We start from the raw sequence: 15,448 nt of genomic DNA on the forward strand, positions 1-15,448 counted from the left end.
AAACCGCTTGTCATGACAGCTCCTTCTCTCTGCCTCCTGCCTCCTTCTTCCTCTTGTAGGGACACCTGTTGGTACATTGGGTCCACCTGGATAATCCAGACTAACTTTTCCATTTCAAGATCCTTATTCACATCTGCAAAGCCCCATATTCACAGGTTCCAGGGATTAGGACAGTGACATCTTGGGTGTGGGGGAAGGGCTTTATTCTGCCTATCACACTGGCACTGGGATACTGGATGGGTTTATGTCTCCAAGTAGCTGAATCTGACAAGATGATAAAAATGACTTTTCGGGTGCCTGGGTGGCTCAGTAGGTTAAGCCTCTGCCTTCAGCTCAGGTCATGATCTCAGGGTCCTGGGATCGAGTCCAGTATTGGGCTCTCTGCTCAGCAGGGAGCCTGCTTCTCACCCCCCTGCCTGCCTCTCTGCCTACTTGTGATCTCTCTCTGTGTGTCAAATAAATAAATAAAATCTTTTTAAAAAAATCTTTAAAAACATTAAAAACAAAAGAATGACTTTTCAAATTGGGGCCCTGACTTTCCTGATGACCCACACTGATACACAAGTTGGTTAGTCTGGGTCTCCCCGAAGGCTACTGGGCTGTCCACAGGCTGAGCATTGCCCATGGCCAAGCAGCCATCATGGTTGTTAAGATGGTATCCACCATTGTAGGAATACCAGGGCCTGGAGATGTGGTTGCTGAGAGGTATTTGGTAGCCTGCATAAGAAGCTCTCAGTGGGGGGGAGGGAGACGTGGGAAGGACGCAGAGAAGACAAGGAAGCGATGGGCCCTTCCTGCATGTTGTTTCAATCGAAAGCATTAGCTTTCATTGTAAGGGGAATGATGGGAAGAGGTGGACAGTGAGATGGGGGAACCAATGACATCTTTCTATATTATTGCATCTCCTGAAGGATTTACAAAACAGCACCTGTCAGGATCCCCTGGAACCCTATATTGAACTTGTTCTGCACCCCTGAGTAGCACAGAGAACTGGGAATAAGCAGTGGAAAATGAAGCTAGCAGTGTTTCAGCTTACCTAGTAGGTAACTGAATTTCTCTCCTGCTTTCTTATTTGGGATATATCTCTGGGTATCTGAAAGCAGAGCATACGCTCCTTTGGTAGGAATTTGCACTCATGATTTGTGGTATTGCTCTTTAGTAATCCATAGGAAGGAATGTGTTGCTACACAGACAAGACCAGGGGTCAATTCCCATCGTCCTGCTCTTTTGGTTTACACTACCTATACTGTGATTTATCCCTCTGGTCACAGCAAAGACGCAGTAAAACACGAGGACCAATACAACACCAAAGCACGGTCCATGGAAGAAAATATTGCTAAATTAGATTCCATTAAAATTAAAAACTCTGCTCTGAGAAAGACACTGTTAAGAAAATGAGGACATCTGGGTGGCTTAGTCATTAAGCATCTGCCTTCGGCTCAGGTCATCGTCCCAGGGTCCTGGGATTGAGCCCTGCATGGGGCTCCCTGCTCAGCGGGGAGTCTGCTTCTCCCTCTCCCACTTCCCCTGCTTGTGTTCCCTCTCGCACTCTCTCCCTCTCTCCATCAAATAAACAAATAAAATATTTTTTTAAAATAATAGAGGAAACTGGGGGTGGATGAGAGGGTATATGGGAATTTTGTGTTTTCTACTCATTTTTCTGTAAACCTAAAACTGCTCTAAAAAATAAAGTCTGTTCAATAAAAAAGCAAACAAAAACATGGAGATAAATTTGAGTGCCACCGATTCTTTGGCAACGCTGCATGCACTCCTCCTCTGGAAGGCGTCAAAGGAAGGCATAGATAAGGTGTCCCAGATGTCAATGACTTGCTTTAATCTAGTATCTAGATGTGGCTTTGAGTTTAAACACAGGGAAAGTACTTGTTTTATTTCCCTCTTGTGAGTTAAAATAAAACTGCCTCCTTATTCCCTGACCCGAGCCCTCAGTTTTGTCATGTGTCTGTCCTCATCACCATATATTCTGAATAATGCTATATCAATTTGCATTCTATTTGCATCTCTTCCCTCTTGGAAGTCGGCAATGACTGCTAGTTGTCACCATAACCATGTTCCCCCTTCTTCCAGAGAAAAAGCAATTTTATCAGGAAGCACATGACTGCCCGAAGTCTGCACTTCCCACTCCCTCTTGCTGCTAACTGTGGCCAGGTGATTAAGTTCTGATCGGTGGGTTGTAAGTGGAAGTGTGCGAAAGCACCTTTTGTTATTCTTTCTTAAAAGACAACTGATGTGGGGGCGTCTGGGTGGCTCAGTGGGTTAAGTGAGCCTTCAGCTCAGGTCATGATCCTGGGGTCCTGGGATCGAGCCCCGCATCTGGCTCTCTGCTCCTCGGAGAGCCTGCTTCCTCCTCTCCCTGTCTGCCTCCCTGCCTACCTGTGATCTTCTCTCTCTTTGCCCCTAATTTTTTATCTCTTCCTCTATCTTGTTGCCTAGAATGTGCATGTGAAGGCTGGAGCTCTGGCTACCATTTTGGACCCTGAGGACCAGGAATTAACTCAAAGGATGGCAAAGCTGGAATGGGGCTTAGATCTCTTAAAATATTTTAAGCACAGCCACCATAGCAACTAGAAGGGTCCTCCAGACTTTCACCTCAGAGGCTGTGGCATGCACTGTCAGTATCCCTTGAAGTGGGCTAGACTTTTAGCTGCCATTATCTGTATCATGCAGTATGCCTGAGGGCTCTTTTCCTAAAGCTGCAGAAAGCCTCAGCTGCCAGTGTTCCCAGAAGGCCAAAAGTGCTGAGGAATTCATCCGCTCTGGGATAAATCCTCAACTAATGACTTCTGGGAGTTGGTGTATAAATACCCCTGCTCCCTTGCTCCCCTGGTATGATAACTGTGAGGTATGTGTTTTGGGTTGTTTCCCAGAGTTTCCCCAAAGGCTTATGCTTCAGTTACTCACAGAGGTATGTTCCTTGACAACGTACCTTTCCCAAGTATAGCTCTGACATGACAGTGGGTTGATAGTTTCATTTATATTCATGAATAAAATGAAAATGAAATAATGAAGATGTGCATGGGAACTTCACTCATTAGTCAATGACATGAGCAACTTCTTTGTAACTCAAGTAAGAGCTTCCAATATACTCTCACGTTTTTGTGCTGATCACAATGTAACAGATACAGATACAGCACACTTAAGGCTTAATCTGTGCAATTGCCTTTTTCTTTAGCATGTGAAGTGTAGACCAGGGATTGGCAAACTAGGGCAGACCATGTTTTATTGGAACACAGTGACGCCTGTTCTTTGTTGTCTGTAGTGACTTTTGTACTGCAAGAAAGGGTTGAGAATTATGACACACTCGCACAGTCTACAAAGCCTAACATATTGACTATCTGGCCCTGTACAGAAAATGTTTGCTAGCAAAACAAAATTTCAAGCCTTGATTTGTAGCATTTGCTGATTTAAGTGGGAGTATAAATATTCCCATCATTGCCAATTTCAAGCTACTGACCAGAACTCTGTTTTATGGCTTTCACGGGCCATAAGCACTTTTGCCTTCATAGGACCCTTCCTCCATACAATATATATTATATTTTATATTTATAAATATAAATATGAATATTTTATTTAAATACCTATATATTTGATATATAGAAATATTTATTTAAATATTAAATATATAGTTGACAACCGCATTGATAGAAAGATGAATATACCAATAGGAACTATGAAAACTTCCCCTTTGACCCCAAAATTCATGTTTTCCATCTTTAAAAAAATTTTTTTTAATTTATTTGACAGAGAGAGATCACAAGTAGGCAGAGAGGCAGGCAGAGAGAGAGGAGGAAGCAGGCTCCCTGCTGAGCAGAGAGCCCGATGAGGGGCTCGATCCCAGGACCCTAAGCCTGATCAGTGAGCTGCCCAGGCACCCCCCATGTTTTCCTTCTGATTTTAAAAGAACTTAATTTCAGGGGCACCTGGGTGGCTCAGTGGGTTAAAGTCTCTGCCTTCGGCTCAGGTCGTGATCCCAGGGTCCTGGGATAGAGCCCCGCACCAGGCTGTCTGCTCAGCAGGGAGCCTGCCTCCTCCTCTCTCTCTCTCTCTCTCTGCCTGCCTCTCTACCTACTTGTGATCTGTCTGTCAAATAAATTTTAAAAAATTAAGAATAAATAAAAATAAAAGAAATTAATTTCTTTTCATGGCCTCTAGAAGTGGAGTGGGCCTTATGTATTGTGTCTACGGTAATAATGGATAAGCTGGCTCTGCAACCAATTCAATGCTATTGAACTCAGAACTGGGGAAAGATGTATGGTAGTGTGCCATTTCATAGTATTTCCATCATGCCAATAAAACAGGTATGAATAACCTCAACAGCATAGATAGTAGTAAAATGATGAGGAAATGGAGCTTTGCATATTTCATACTTTGGGTTCGAATGTCATTTATTTAATTTAAAATTTACATAATTAATTTTCTTTTTTAATTAATTTTTTTATTTTTTTATAAACATATAATGCATATTTAGCCCCAGGGGTACAGGTCTGTGAATCGCCAGGTTTACACACTTCACAGCACTCACCACAGCACACACACCCCTCAATGTCCATAACCCCACCACCCTCTCCCGACTCCCCTCTCCCCAGCAACCCTCAGTTTGTTCTGCGAGATTAAGAGTCTTTTATGGTTTGTCTCCCTCCCAATCCCATCTTGTTTCATTTATTCTTTTCCTACTCCCCAAACCCCCCACGTTGCATCTCCACTTCCTCATCAGGGAGATCATATGATAGTTGTCTTCCTCTGATTGACCTATTTCGCTAAGCATAATACCCTCTAGTTCCATCCACGTCGTCGCAAATGGCAAGGTTTCGGTTTTTAATGGCTGCATAGTATTTCATTATATATATATATATATATATATATATATATATATATATACCACATCTTATTTATCCATTCATCTGTTGATGGACATCTAGATTCTCTCCATAGTTTGGCTATTGTGGACATCGCTGCTATAAACATTCAGGTGCACATGCCCCTTCGGATCAGTACGTTTGTATCTTTAGGGTAAATACCCAGTAGTGCAATTGCTGGATCATAGGGTAGCTCTATTTTCAACTTTTTGAGGAACCTCCATGCTGTTTTCCAGAGTGGTTGCACCAGCTTGCATTCCCACCAACAGTGTAGGAGGGTTCCCCTTTCTCCAATCCTCGCCAGCATCTGTCATTTCCTGACTTGTTAATTTTAGCCATTCTGACTGGTGTGAGGTGATATCTCATTGTGGTTTTGATTTGGATTTCCCTGATGCCGAGTGATGTGGAGCACTTTTTCATGTGTCTGTTGGCCATCTGGATGTCTTCTTTGCAGAAATGTTTGTTCATGTCCTCTGCCCAATTCTTGATTGGATTATTTGTTCTTTGGGTGTTGAGTTTGCTAAGCTCTTTATAGATTTTTGATACTAGCCCTTTATCTGACATGTTGTACATAACTTAATTTTGAATAACCCCTATGGCCAACGATTGGTTCACAAAATTCCTAAAAATTTAACTATTGGCTCTTGCAAGCTGGATAAGCCAGCTCCTGCATGCCATTTCCTTCTGGTGTCCTTTCATCTCCCAAATAAACTACTCTGGCTTGAATCCTTGTCTCAGAGTTGGCTGCTGGGGGAAACCAAGGTAAGACAGAGGAAAGTAAGCTTCTGACTTATTAAGTCATTGTTATTTTGGTGTGTGTGTTGTGGCGGGGGGGGGGATTCTTCCTTACAGCTGGCTCTTCCCCAGCTGAAAGAGGTTGATTGAGATCATTCATAATGTAATTTGTATTACATTCATAATGTAAACATTCAAAAAAAATATTTCGAGGACATACTTAATAGGGACACAGTTGGTAACAACATAAATCCAGTTCAGGTCTTCATGGGAGATAAAGAATAACAAATGACCAGATTATATCTATATCTATATCTATATGTGGCCAGCGAATACCTCTCTAAGGAGATGACAGTTGAGCTGAGACCCAAACATGGGAAGGAGCTAACCACACAAAATGCTGAAAGAAGAGTATTCCAGAAAGAAGGAACTGCAAGCGCAAAGGTCTTGAGGTGCAGATGAGCAGGGCCAGTTCCAGGCATATCTGTGTGGATGGGGTCCGGGGAGTGAGGGTAAGAATAGTAGGAGACAAGCCTGATCTTGCATGGCCTTGCAGGCCATGGTGAGGACTTGAGATTTTTGTTATCACAGTGGCTGTAAATGGAGAATCAAGATTAGAGGGGACAGGAGCAGCAAGCAGGAGGAAGCCAGGTAGAAGGCTTCCACGTCAGGGACACAGGGTGGGGGTGTGAAGCAAGGATAGCACAATGGATTGCTACAAAATAACCCTCAACAAATCATACCTCCCACCAAATTCATGCCCTTGTGTGGTCCCCTCCTACTCTGACTCTGGATTGACCTTGTGACTTGTTTCGACCAACAGAGTGGGGCAGGACTAACGCTGTGGGAGTTCTGAAGTTTAGGCCTTAGAAGGCCTTGTAGCTTTCATTCACCACCGTGGACCTGAGACCATAATGTGAGGGAGCCTTTGCTACCCTCCTTGGGGATGAGTGCTCCCATGGAGAGAGAAGCCTTGCTGACAGCCAGAACCAAACACCCAGACATAAGAGGCCACCATGCACCCTACAGCCCCAGCTGAGCCATCTGCCGAGATTGCAGGAGAGATCCCAGGTAAGACAAACAGAAGGGCCCAGAATGCCAACCCACAGAGTCAAGAGATATAATAAATCTGACCAGCCAGATTCAAAGGGAAGAGAACTAGAGTCTCCTCCTGATGTGGGAAACAGCATGCTCATGTAAAGACAGGAGAACTTCTTGGCAGCCATCTTTGTGGACAATCCACTAGAATGGCACTCATACTTGAGGACCAGAGTTCAATTGCCCCCTGCCAAGAAGTACGATTAGATAAGAGTCTTATGGATGGTTTTAGCATAATGCTAAGGGCTGCAGCACACAGCAAATGCTCAGTAAGTGCTGATTATTTTAATCATTATTTTTTAAAAGATTTTTATTTATTTGACAGAGAGAAATCACAATTAGGCAGAGAGGCAGGCAGAGAGAGAGGAAGGGAAGCAGGCTCCCTGCTGAGCAGAGAGCCTGATGCAGGGCTCGATCCCAGGACCCCGGGATCATGACCTCAGCTGAAGGCAGAGGCTTAACCCACTGAACCACCCAGGCGCCCCTAATCATTATTATTTTTTTAACAGCTTTTTCAAACAGTCACAGATAGCACTAGTACTTTATCCACTTCACAGTGATACGTGGAATAAATGAACTTTGTGATTTCTACCAATTTTAACACGGTGACTCTTTGAGTCCCCTTTCCAGATATTGGAAATTTTCAAGGCTTGGGAAGACTGAGTGGCTTACCCCGGTCACACTCTTAGCTAACCAGACCATGGTGAGGTGCACATTCCAGGATGTCTTCCTCTACTAAATACATAGCTTTTCATTCTTTTCTTTAATAATTGGTGTATTGGGGCGCCTGGGCGGCTCAGTCGGTTAAGTGGCTGCCTTCCGCTCAGGTCATGATCCCAGAGTGTTGGGATCGAGCCCCACAGAACATCTCCTGTTCTGGGGAGAGCCTGCTTCTCCCTCTCCCTGCTGTTCTGCCTACTTGTACTCTCTCTGTGTCAAGTAAATAAATAAAATCTTAAAAAAAAAAAAAAAGGTAGTGTATTGTATTGGCTCTTGGCATCTATCCGAAGAAGTATACATATGTGTATAATGACAATTATTTATTGAACGCATACTATGCAACATTATGTCATTGAATCCTCATCATAAACTTATTATAATCCCCTACCCATTTCACCAATGAGAATAAGATAGAGTAAGGTTAAATAAAAGACAGGATCCTACCCTTACAGGGATTACAATCTATTAGAGAGGATATAAAGATATAAAGTAGTCAGGCAAATAATTATATATTTAGTTACAAATTATTCCCGGCGTTGGACTGCTATTGGAGCCCTGGTACCAATCGCACTCATCAAATCAAGGCCTCAGGTAACCCTGGCAACGGGTCTTTCTGCCAATAGTAAAGATGGCGCCCAGAGAACAGTCGCACTTACGCACACCCTCAATACCCACAATACGGGGGGGAGGGGCGGGGGGGAGGAAGAGGCGGAGTTTCTGCCAGGAGTTAATATGGCTCCTATAGTTACACCATCCACTCGTCACCTAATCAGCGACCTCACTGCCCAGACCAGGCTGCCGATCAGGAGCGAAGTCTTCTCGCCCCTCCACTGACCACAACTACAGGAGAGTTTGAAGCCAGACAGCACCCAACGGAGTTAAACTTCGTAACCAGGGAAACACCACTTCCGCTGACGTCATTACGGCGACACGTGGATCCAAGATGGCGGCAGCGATGGTAAGTGAAGGAGACTCTGGGAGCCAGAGCTGGAGCTGGGCCCTCCGGGGGAATCCCAGGACCTTCCAGCGCCCCATGCCTGGCGCGAGCCACCTCCGGGACCCCTAGCTCAGGCTTGAGGGACGTCCCTGACTGGGCTTGTCTCTCCCAAGCTCCCTCTCCCCGACCCTGGCCCCACACTTAGGCTTGTCAAGGCCCGGAGTTTGGGGGGAGGCACTGGGTCTGAGAAAAGGTCTCGGTTACTGTCTCTGCCGGTTCCTATTACTGCTTTGGTCTCCGCCTCTTGTCACCCCCTTTTTCTAATTCTCACTTCCCAGCCCCGATCCCTCCGAAGATCCCCTTATTATTCCCACCCTCGCTCCTCCTCCTTACGTTCAGACTTTGCTCTTTGCCTTCCGCCTTTCCACCCTGACCAGTCCGTGGATGCGACCTCACCTCTGACCAGCCTCCTAGCCCAAGCCCGGTCTCAGATCCTTTCCAGAGCCCTGTTCTCATGTCCACCTTCAACAACAGTTCCCACCGCGCACAGACCTTGACTGCCGCTACCCTGGAACATGCCCTTACACCCCTCTCCTCCATTTTCTATCTCCAGACCCTTTCTAAACATTTATGCAGTCTTCTCTAAATCTGCCTCTCTCCTGGGGAGCTTTTATCCCATTGGTTCTCAAACTTCACTGTGCATAAGACTCTCGGGGTGTGTGGGGGAAGCATGTTAAAAATGCAGTTTCCTGAGCCCCACTCCCAATGTTCTAATTCTGTAGGTTTAGGTGATGACCAGGAATCTGCACTTTTATAAGCCCTCCAGTGATTATGATGCAGGTGATCTGTGAACTACATTTTGAAAATCACCTTGTCTGACTGCCTCTCCCTTGGGTGCCCCTGCAGGGCCACACAGCTCTTTAGGAAAAAGGTTCATTAGAATGGAGCTTGTTAGGATGGAGGCTCTGCGTGGATAAGGATGCAGGTGAAAGAGCTGTGTCTGAAAAGTGGGTCAGAACTTACTGGCTCCTATACAGAACCCTGGAAGCAGACCTATGAAGGAATGGCCTTTCTTGCAGAAGCTCAGCTCACATTCTGCTTGTCAAGAGACCAGAACCAGAATTGAAGTCACTTTGTCCAGAGTGATTTTCTAGATCTTCTTATATGTTGCTTCCTCAGCAGATAATTTCATCCCAGGAATAAATGCAAAGGAAAACCCAGGGGGAAAGGAGGTGACAATTGACTTTAGCAAAGGTACATTCTTATTTAAATTCTTTGGTGTTGGCTTTCTTCAAAGAAGGGTAGGTTCTTGGCGACAGTGAGTTTCCCTTCTTCTGTTAACCAACAGATGACACCCTTTTTGTTTAATGAGGGATTCTTCATTTAGAACCTGAGGTCGCGTGAAAGATTTCCCAGCCTTGCCTGATTTCTGTCGTCTCAGACTTCAGATTAAACCATGAATGATATGTTGAAACCAAATTTTTTCTGGACCACATTCAGAACAAGAATGGTATAAGAATGAAGCAGGAAAGGGGCTCCTGGGTGGCTCAGTGGGTTGGGCCTCTGCCTTCGGCTCAGGTCATGATCTTGGCATCCTTGGATCGAGCCCCGAATTGCGCTCTCTGCTTAGCGGGAAGCCTGCTTCCCCCTTCTCTCTGCCTGCCTCTCTGCTTACTTGTGATCTCTCTCTTAAAAAAAAAAAAAAAAGAAGAAGAATGAAGCAGGAAAAGTCACACCCCGCCTTGCCATAAGGAAAAAGTTCAATAAAGTGGCATTTATAGCATTGCACTGGGTAATTCCTGCCCAGTTCCAAGGTTAAGAGGTAATAAGTTAGCAAAACATATTTCTGGCACAATTTGATTTAATCAACAAACATACAAGTGCCTGCTCTGTGCCAAGACCAGGAGTGTAGTTGCAAAGTAGAGGGTTAAGATGCCCAGCGTTGTAGAGCTTTTCTCGTCTGTGGACACAGGTGGTGAACAAGTAAACAAGTAGATGAACAAGATAACGTCAACTGGCGGTGAATGCGGTGAAGACAGCAAGGCAAAGTGCTAGTGACTGGGGGCAGTGGCATGACAGAACTACTTTGGATTAAATGGTCAGAGAAGGCTTTTCAGAGGTGACATGAGTTGAGACCTGACTGACAAGAAGGAACCAGCAAGGCAAAGAGTGTTCCTCGCAAAGGAAATCGCAAGTGTAAAAGGACCAGTGTAGGAAAGAACTTGGTGTATTTGAGGAACACAGAAGGCCGGAGGGGCTGAAGCACAGTGAGGGGTGGGATGGATACAGGATGAAACTGGAGAGAGGCAGGAGCAGCTGTGTTTCTAAAAGCACGCCTTTAATTGCAGTGGATCATCGTCTACAGTTCGAAGTCTCCAGGCTGCCTTTTGAAATAGACTGTTCCATTAGGGTGCTTCCCCTTCCCACACCTCCAGAACATTACATTAGGGGAGCTGACTTGCTTTCAGCCTGCAGAAGACCATGACAAGGAGTTGGGATTTTATTGTAAGCTCAGTGGAAAGCATGGTGATTCAGTGTGTGTTGTGAAACGGGAGTATTGCCCTGTGCTTTCGTGGTGGGTATAGTAACAGGTTTTAAGAAACTGAGGATGTAATATGTACATTACAGTAGTGAATTTATTACAGAAGGATTTGTGTAACAGGCAACGTGGGATCACAGATAGACTTGAGTTTGACCTGTGTCAAGCACTTTATTACACGGAAGTCAGAACTGTCCCCACACCCTTGTATACATTAACTCTTTCACAAGCAGTGGGGTTGGGGATGGGGTGGATCTGCTTTGGGTATATGAGTTTCTGTGGCAATTCATACAACCAGGGAGGAACTATGCTAGTGGATTCGGTGACCGTGGGAACAAGCTGGGTTTTTGGATTGCCCTTTATGTTTTAAAAGTTAGGGGGCGCGTGGGTAGCTCAGTTGGTGAAGTGGCTACCTTAGGCTCAGATCATGATCCCACTCAGAGGGAAGCCTACTGGTCACCCTCTGGCTGCCACTTCCCCTGGCTCGTGCTCTCTGTCTCTCCAATAAATAAATTCTTTAAAAAAGAAGAAGAAAGTTAGGGTCATGGCTACAGGTTTCTAGAGATAGTTTATGGGCTTTTCCCTCCCTCGCTTTTCTTAGTCAATGGCCCTTCTTCTGCGAGGCTTGGGCTGCCTGCCACCTGTCAGGTGTGTTAGCACAGTGGGTGTTTCCTAAACCTGCAGGGCGGGACTTCTCCCAACGTAGTGGGGGATTTAGCTGGTGTCAGCAGAAGTTCTCTCCAGTTTTCCTGCTTTCCTCCTACTGTGGATTTAGGTGACTTTATAAAGTTACAGGACACTGAGGTGATCCACCTGGGTCTTAGGTGAGAGGCAGGCTCATACCTCATTCTTCTTTTTTTTTTTTTTTTTAAGATTTTATTTATTTATTTGACAGAGAACACAGGTAGGCAGAGAAGCAGGCAGAGAGAGAGAAGGAAGCAGGCTCCCTGCTGAGCAGAGAGTCCAATGCGGGGCTCGATCCCAGGACCCTGAGACCATGACCTGAGCCACCCAGGCGCCCCACATATCTCATTCTTTATGGAAATACTGAGCAGATGGCATATGCTTTGGGGAATATTATTTTGGTGGAACATGGGAAATGTCCTCTGAGTACAATTTGTAGGCATCGCAGGAGTCCGGAAACCTGCATTTGGAGACGAAAACTGTGCTTCTGTCACCTCTATTATTGTCCATACTGTCTGGGTTTTATCTTTGTCCTTTCTTTGTTGGATATAATTCATATACCCCAAAATTTACCCTTTTGAAGTAGACAGTATAGTGGTTTTTCATATAGTCACAAAATTGTGCAACCTTCACCACCATTTACTTCTAGAACATTTCACCACCCAAAAAGAAACCCTTTAGCAGTCACTTCCCACTCCTCACTCTCCTCAGTCCTTGGCAACTACTGATTTCCTTTCTGTTGGTATAAGATTTGCCTATTCTGGACATTTTTATATAACTGGAATCATAGAATATGTGGTGTTTTGTATCTAGTCTTTTAAATTTCTTTTTTTAAGACAGCATAATGTTCTCAAAGTTCATGTTGTAGCATGAGTCAGTACTTCATTCCTTTTTATGGCTGAATAATATTCCATTGTGCAAATACACCTCATTTTGTTGAGCCTTTCATCTGTTGGTGGACATTGGGACTTTTTTTTTCCCCTACTTTTTGGCGGTTGTGAATGTTACTGTGAATATTTATGTGCACGTATGTGTTTCTTTGGGAACACATATTTTCAGTTCTCTTGGGCATATACTAGGAGTAGAATTGCCAGGTCAGTTGACAATGTTCTCAGGTTATTTGGGTTTGATCCAGTCCAGGGCTAGGGAAATGGATTGAATGACCAAAAGGCTCATTTAAGCAGATGGAGGCAGGGCTAGGCAACCCCCAAAGCCCCGGTCAGAAGCCTAGGAACTTTTTTTCATGGCAAAGTCTGGGCGGTAGAGGACTGGAACAGGAGGCAGGAGGCCTGCACTCTGCCACCAGTCCCATGTGTGGGCAGTTGTCATCTTGCCTGGGCCTCACGTATGGATTGGGAGTCAGCAGTGTAGGGCTTAGTCCCAGCGCTGACACTGATCACCATGTGGCCTGGGGCAAATCACTTTGGCTTTTTGGTCTGTAGCCACATATGTCATATATGAAATGAAGGTTTAGACTTGATGGTTTCAAAACTTCAGATTGAAAATTCTGTAGTTTTGAACACTCGAATTTAAGTTTGTTTTCCGTGGTCATAGTTTCTGTAGTCTTTCCAGGCTGCCGTCTATTGGTTGTGCTGTCTCTTTGATCTCTCCAGTTGCCCTACCTGGCATGAATTCTACAGGAGCCACTGTGTCCTTGGAGCTAAGGTGCCAACACCAGGCCCTGGTTCAGATGTGTTTCTCTGAGCAGTCCCTTTAAAGGAGGGCCTTCATCCTCTCAGGAAGTACAGGGGAGGCTGAGACAACATTAAGTTGCCTCTTGGTTTCTCTTTTACAACTTGGACAAAAGTTCCCCTTTGATCTTGGCATTAAAGAAACAAGTTGCAGAATGTTGGAGAAGGTCGAGTTTTGATCTCTGGGCACTGGCAGGAAGGTGGGAAGGACCCAGGATGAGCAGGGCCATCTGGCCACAGACGAGTGATAGCCACCTACCACCGCCCAATCTGCTTTGATCCCTGAACCATTTGCTGACACTAGTGTTTCCCAAATAGGGAACTACTGGGGGGGACACTCAGTTCCATCTCAGTCCTCTTCATTGCTTCCTTCTCTGCCTTCCAAACATGATTTCTCACCTATGCCTGAGCATTAAACTGACAGGCCTCCCAGTGTCTGAAATCCCCAGGTTTTGTATTCAGAGGATATGCTAAGTGCTCCTAGCAGTTCTTAAAAAACAAGATCAAAGCAGAAGTTGGAACTGAATTCTCAAGTCAATTTAGAAGTGAGTTTGGGTACCCTGGCAAGTCACTTACCATCTCTGGGCCTCAGTTGCTAGTCATAGTGCAATTAGATGCTGTAAGTTCGACAGTCCATGGGCCACATCTTACGTGGACTTGATTTGGGGTAGGTTGCTTTGGTTTGGTTTGGTTTGGTTTGGTTTGGTTTGGTTTTGACTGGCACCAGACCTAAAAGTTTTTGAATTGGTTGCCAGCATTTAATTGGGAGATTTCACATTTAAAAGCTTCTGGGTTTTCATTTTCTCTTGAGATTTGGGGCCCAGATTCCCTGTCAGGGGCATTCCCCACACAAGGCCCAACTCATCGCTTCCTCCTTGGGGCCCTCCTGTATCACTCTGGAGCAGTCTCACCATTTAGGTCACTTGCAAGGAAGGTCCTAGTGAGTGTTTGAATTTGCAACCCCTGTATAAGATAGTCTCTTTATCAAGTGTTTCCTACCCTGATGTGCTGATTCAAAAGCTAGTAAAGGTGTGTGGTAATCTCCTACGTGACCTGACTTCAAGGGGAAAATTTCTGCTCAAACGATGCATTTCAGTTGATAAACCATATGCCCATCCAATATTCCATGTGATGCTTACGGAAGCCCATTTTGCAGGTGAAGAAACTGAGGCTTGGTCCAAGGACCTGAGCTAGCATCCAAAACTGTGATTGCCGCAGTTAACCATTTAAAAAATCTTTGTGAGTGTGTGGTAAAATATACATATAACAAAAGGTATCACTTTAAGTTTTTGAAGTGTACAGTCCGGTGGCTTTAATTGCGTTCACACTGTTGTCCAACCCTCACCACCATCCATCTTCAGAACTTACTATCCCATACCGAATCAGTTTCCTTACTTTTGAAATGAGGGGTGACACTGTCCTCAAAGGATTGATGTGATTATTAATAAAATACGAGATGAGAGCTCCTGGCACAAAGAGAGCTCTCTCTAATTTTTCTGTTCCGAGGTTTGAAGTGTTCCAGAGGCAAACCATGTAAGCCGGTTGCTTCAACTAACAGAGCGTTCTTTTGCAAATGCCCAAAGGGGAGAGGGAAGGTCAGTGCAGTTGTGTTTTATTTCTGCCCTTTCTGGCCTCAGGGCTTAGCTCCCCGTTGTCTGTTGCTTGGTCACGGTATTTACAACTTCCACTTGGACTTCCGCAGCTGGCTGCTAGTTTTCCCTACTCCCAAAGAACAGCTTGGAGTCTTCCTATGTATCTCTGCTCAACGGCAACTCTGTATCTCTGGGCTCTGAAATAAAGGCTACATTTTCAGCATCTCCTGTGCCTAATTTGGTTCTCTCCCCCACCTTTTTCTTTTTCTTTTTTCTTCTGTGAGTTCTTTAGCTCCGTTGGGGGCTGCTTGTAAGTGTTCCTGAGCTGTCATTAGTCTTCTTGCATGTGTGGTTGAAGTCTAGGGGAGCTCTAACTGATTGGGTAATTGATTTCAGTTAACTGTTGGCAAACTGTGCCCCACAGCCTTTTTCTTTCTTTTTTCTTTTTTTCTTAATCTGGGGACCATTTACTACATGGTCTTAAAATGGTGACTGTGCCTCTGAGAAAGAAATAGAAGAATCTAGCTTACTGTTTAGAAGGGTGCTGCTTTTGCAGCAGGAAATGTGTGGATAGGAAC

At 44.9% G+C, this 15,448-nt stretch overlaps 1 protein-coding gene across 2 annotated transcripts in view; it reads left to right on the top strand.

Annotated features, from left to right (window-relative positions):
• The first annotated feature begins 8,262 nt into the window (after window positions 1–8,262).
• The window catches only part of TM9SF4 (transmembrane 9 superfamily member 4), a 50,635-nt gene continuing 43,449 nt past the window's right edge, over window positions 8,263–15,448 (top strand). The window contains exon 1 of one of the 2 annotated variants that reach the window (XM_045980358.1): window positions 8,263–8,385. In XM_045980358.1, coding sequence (XP_045836314.1) covers window positions 8,371–8,385 — 15 coding nt within the window. In that variant the 5' untranslated portion in view covers window positions 8,263–8,370. Of the gene's footprint in view, window positions 8,386–9,180; window positions 9,205–15,448 lie in introns of those variants that run through there. The other variant, XM_045980359.1, reaches the window with a different exon arrangement.

The sequence above is a fragment of the Meles meles genome, chromosome 16, assembly GCF_922984935.1.
Source record: "Meles meles chromosome 16, mMelMel3.1 paternal haplotype, whole genome shotgun sequence".
In the NCBI taxonomy this organism is placed as follows: Eukaryota; Metazoa; Chordata; class Mammalia; order Carnivora; family Mustelidae; genus Meles; species Meles meles.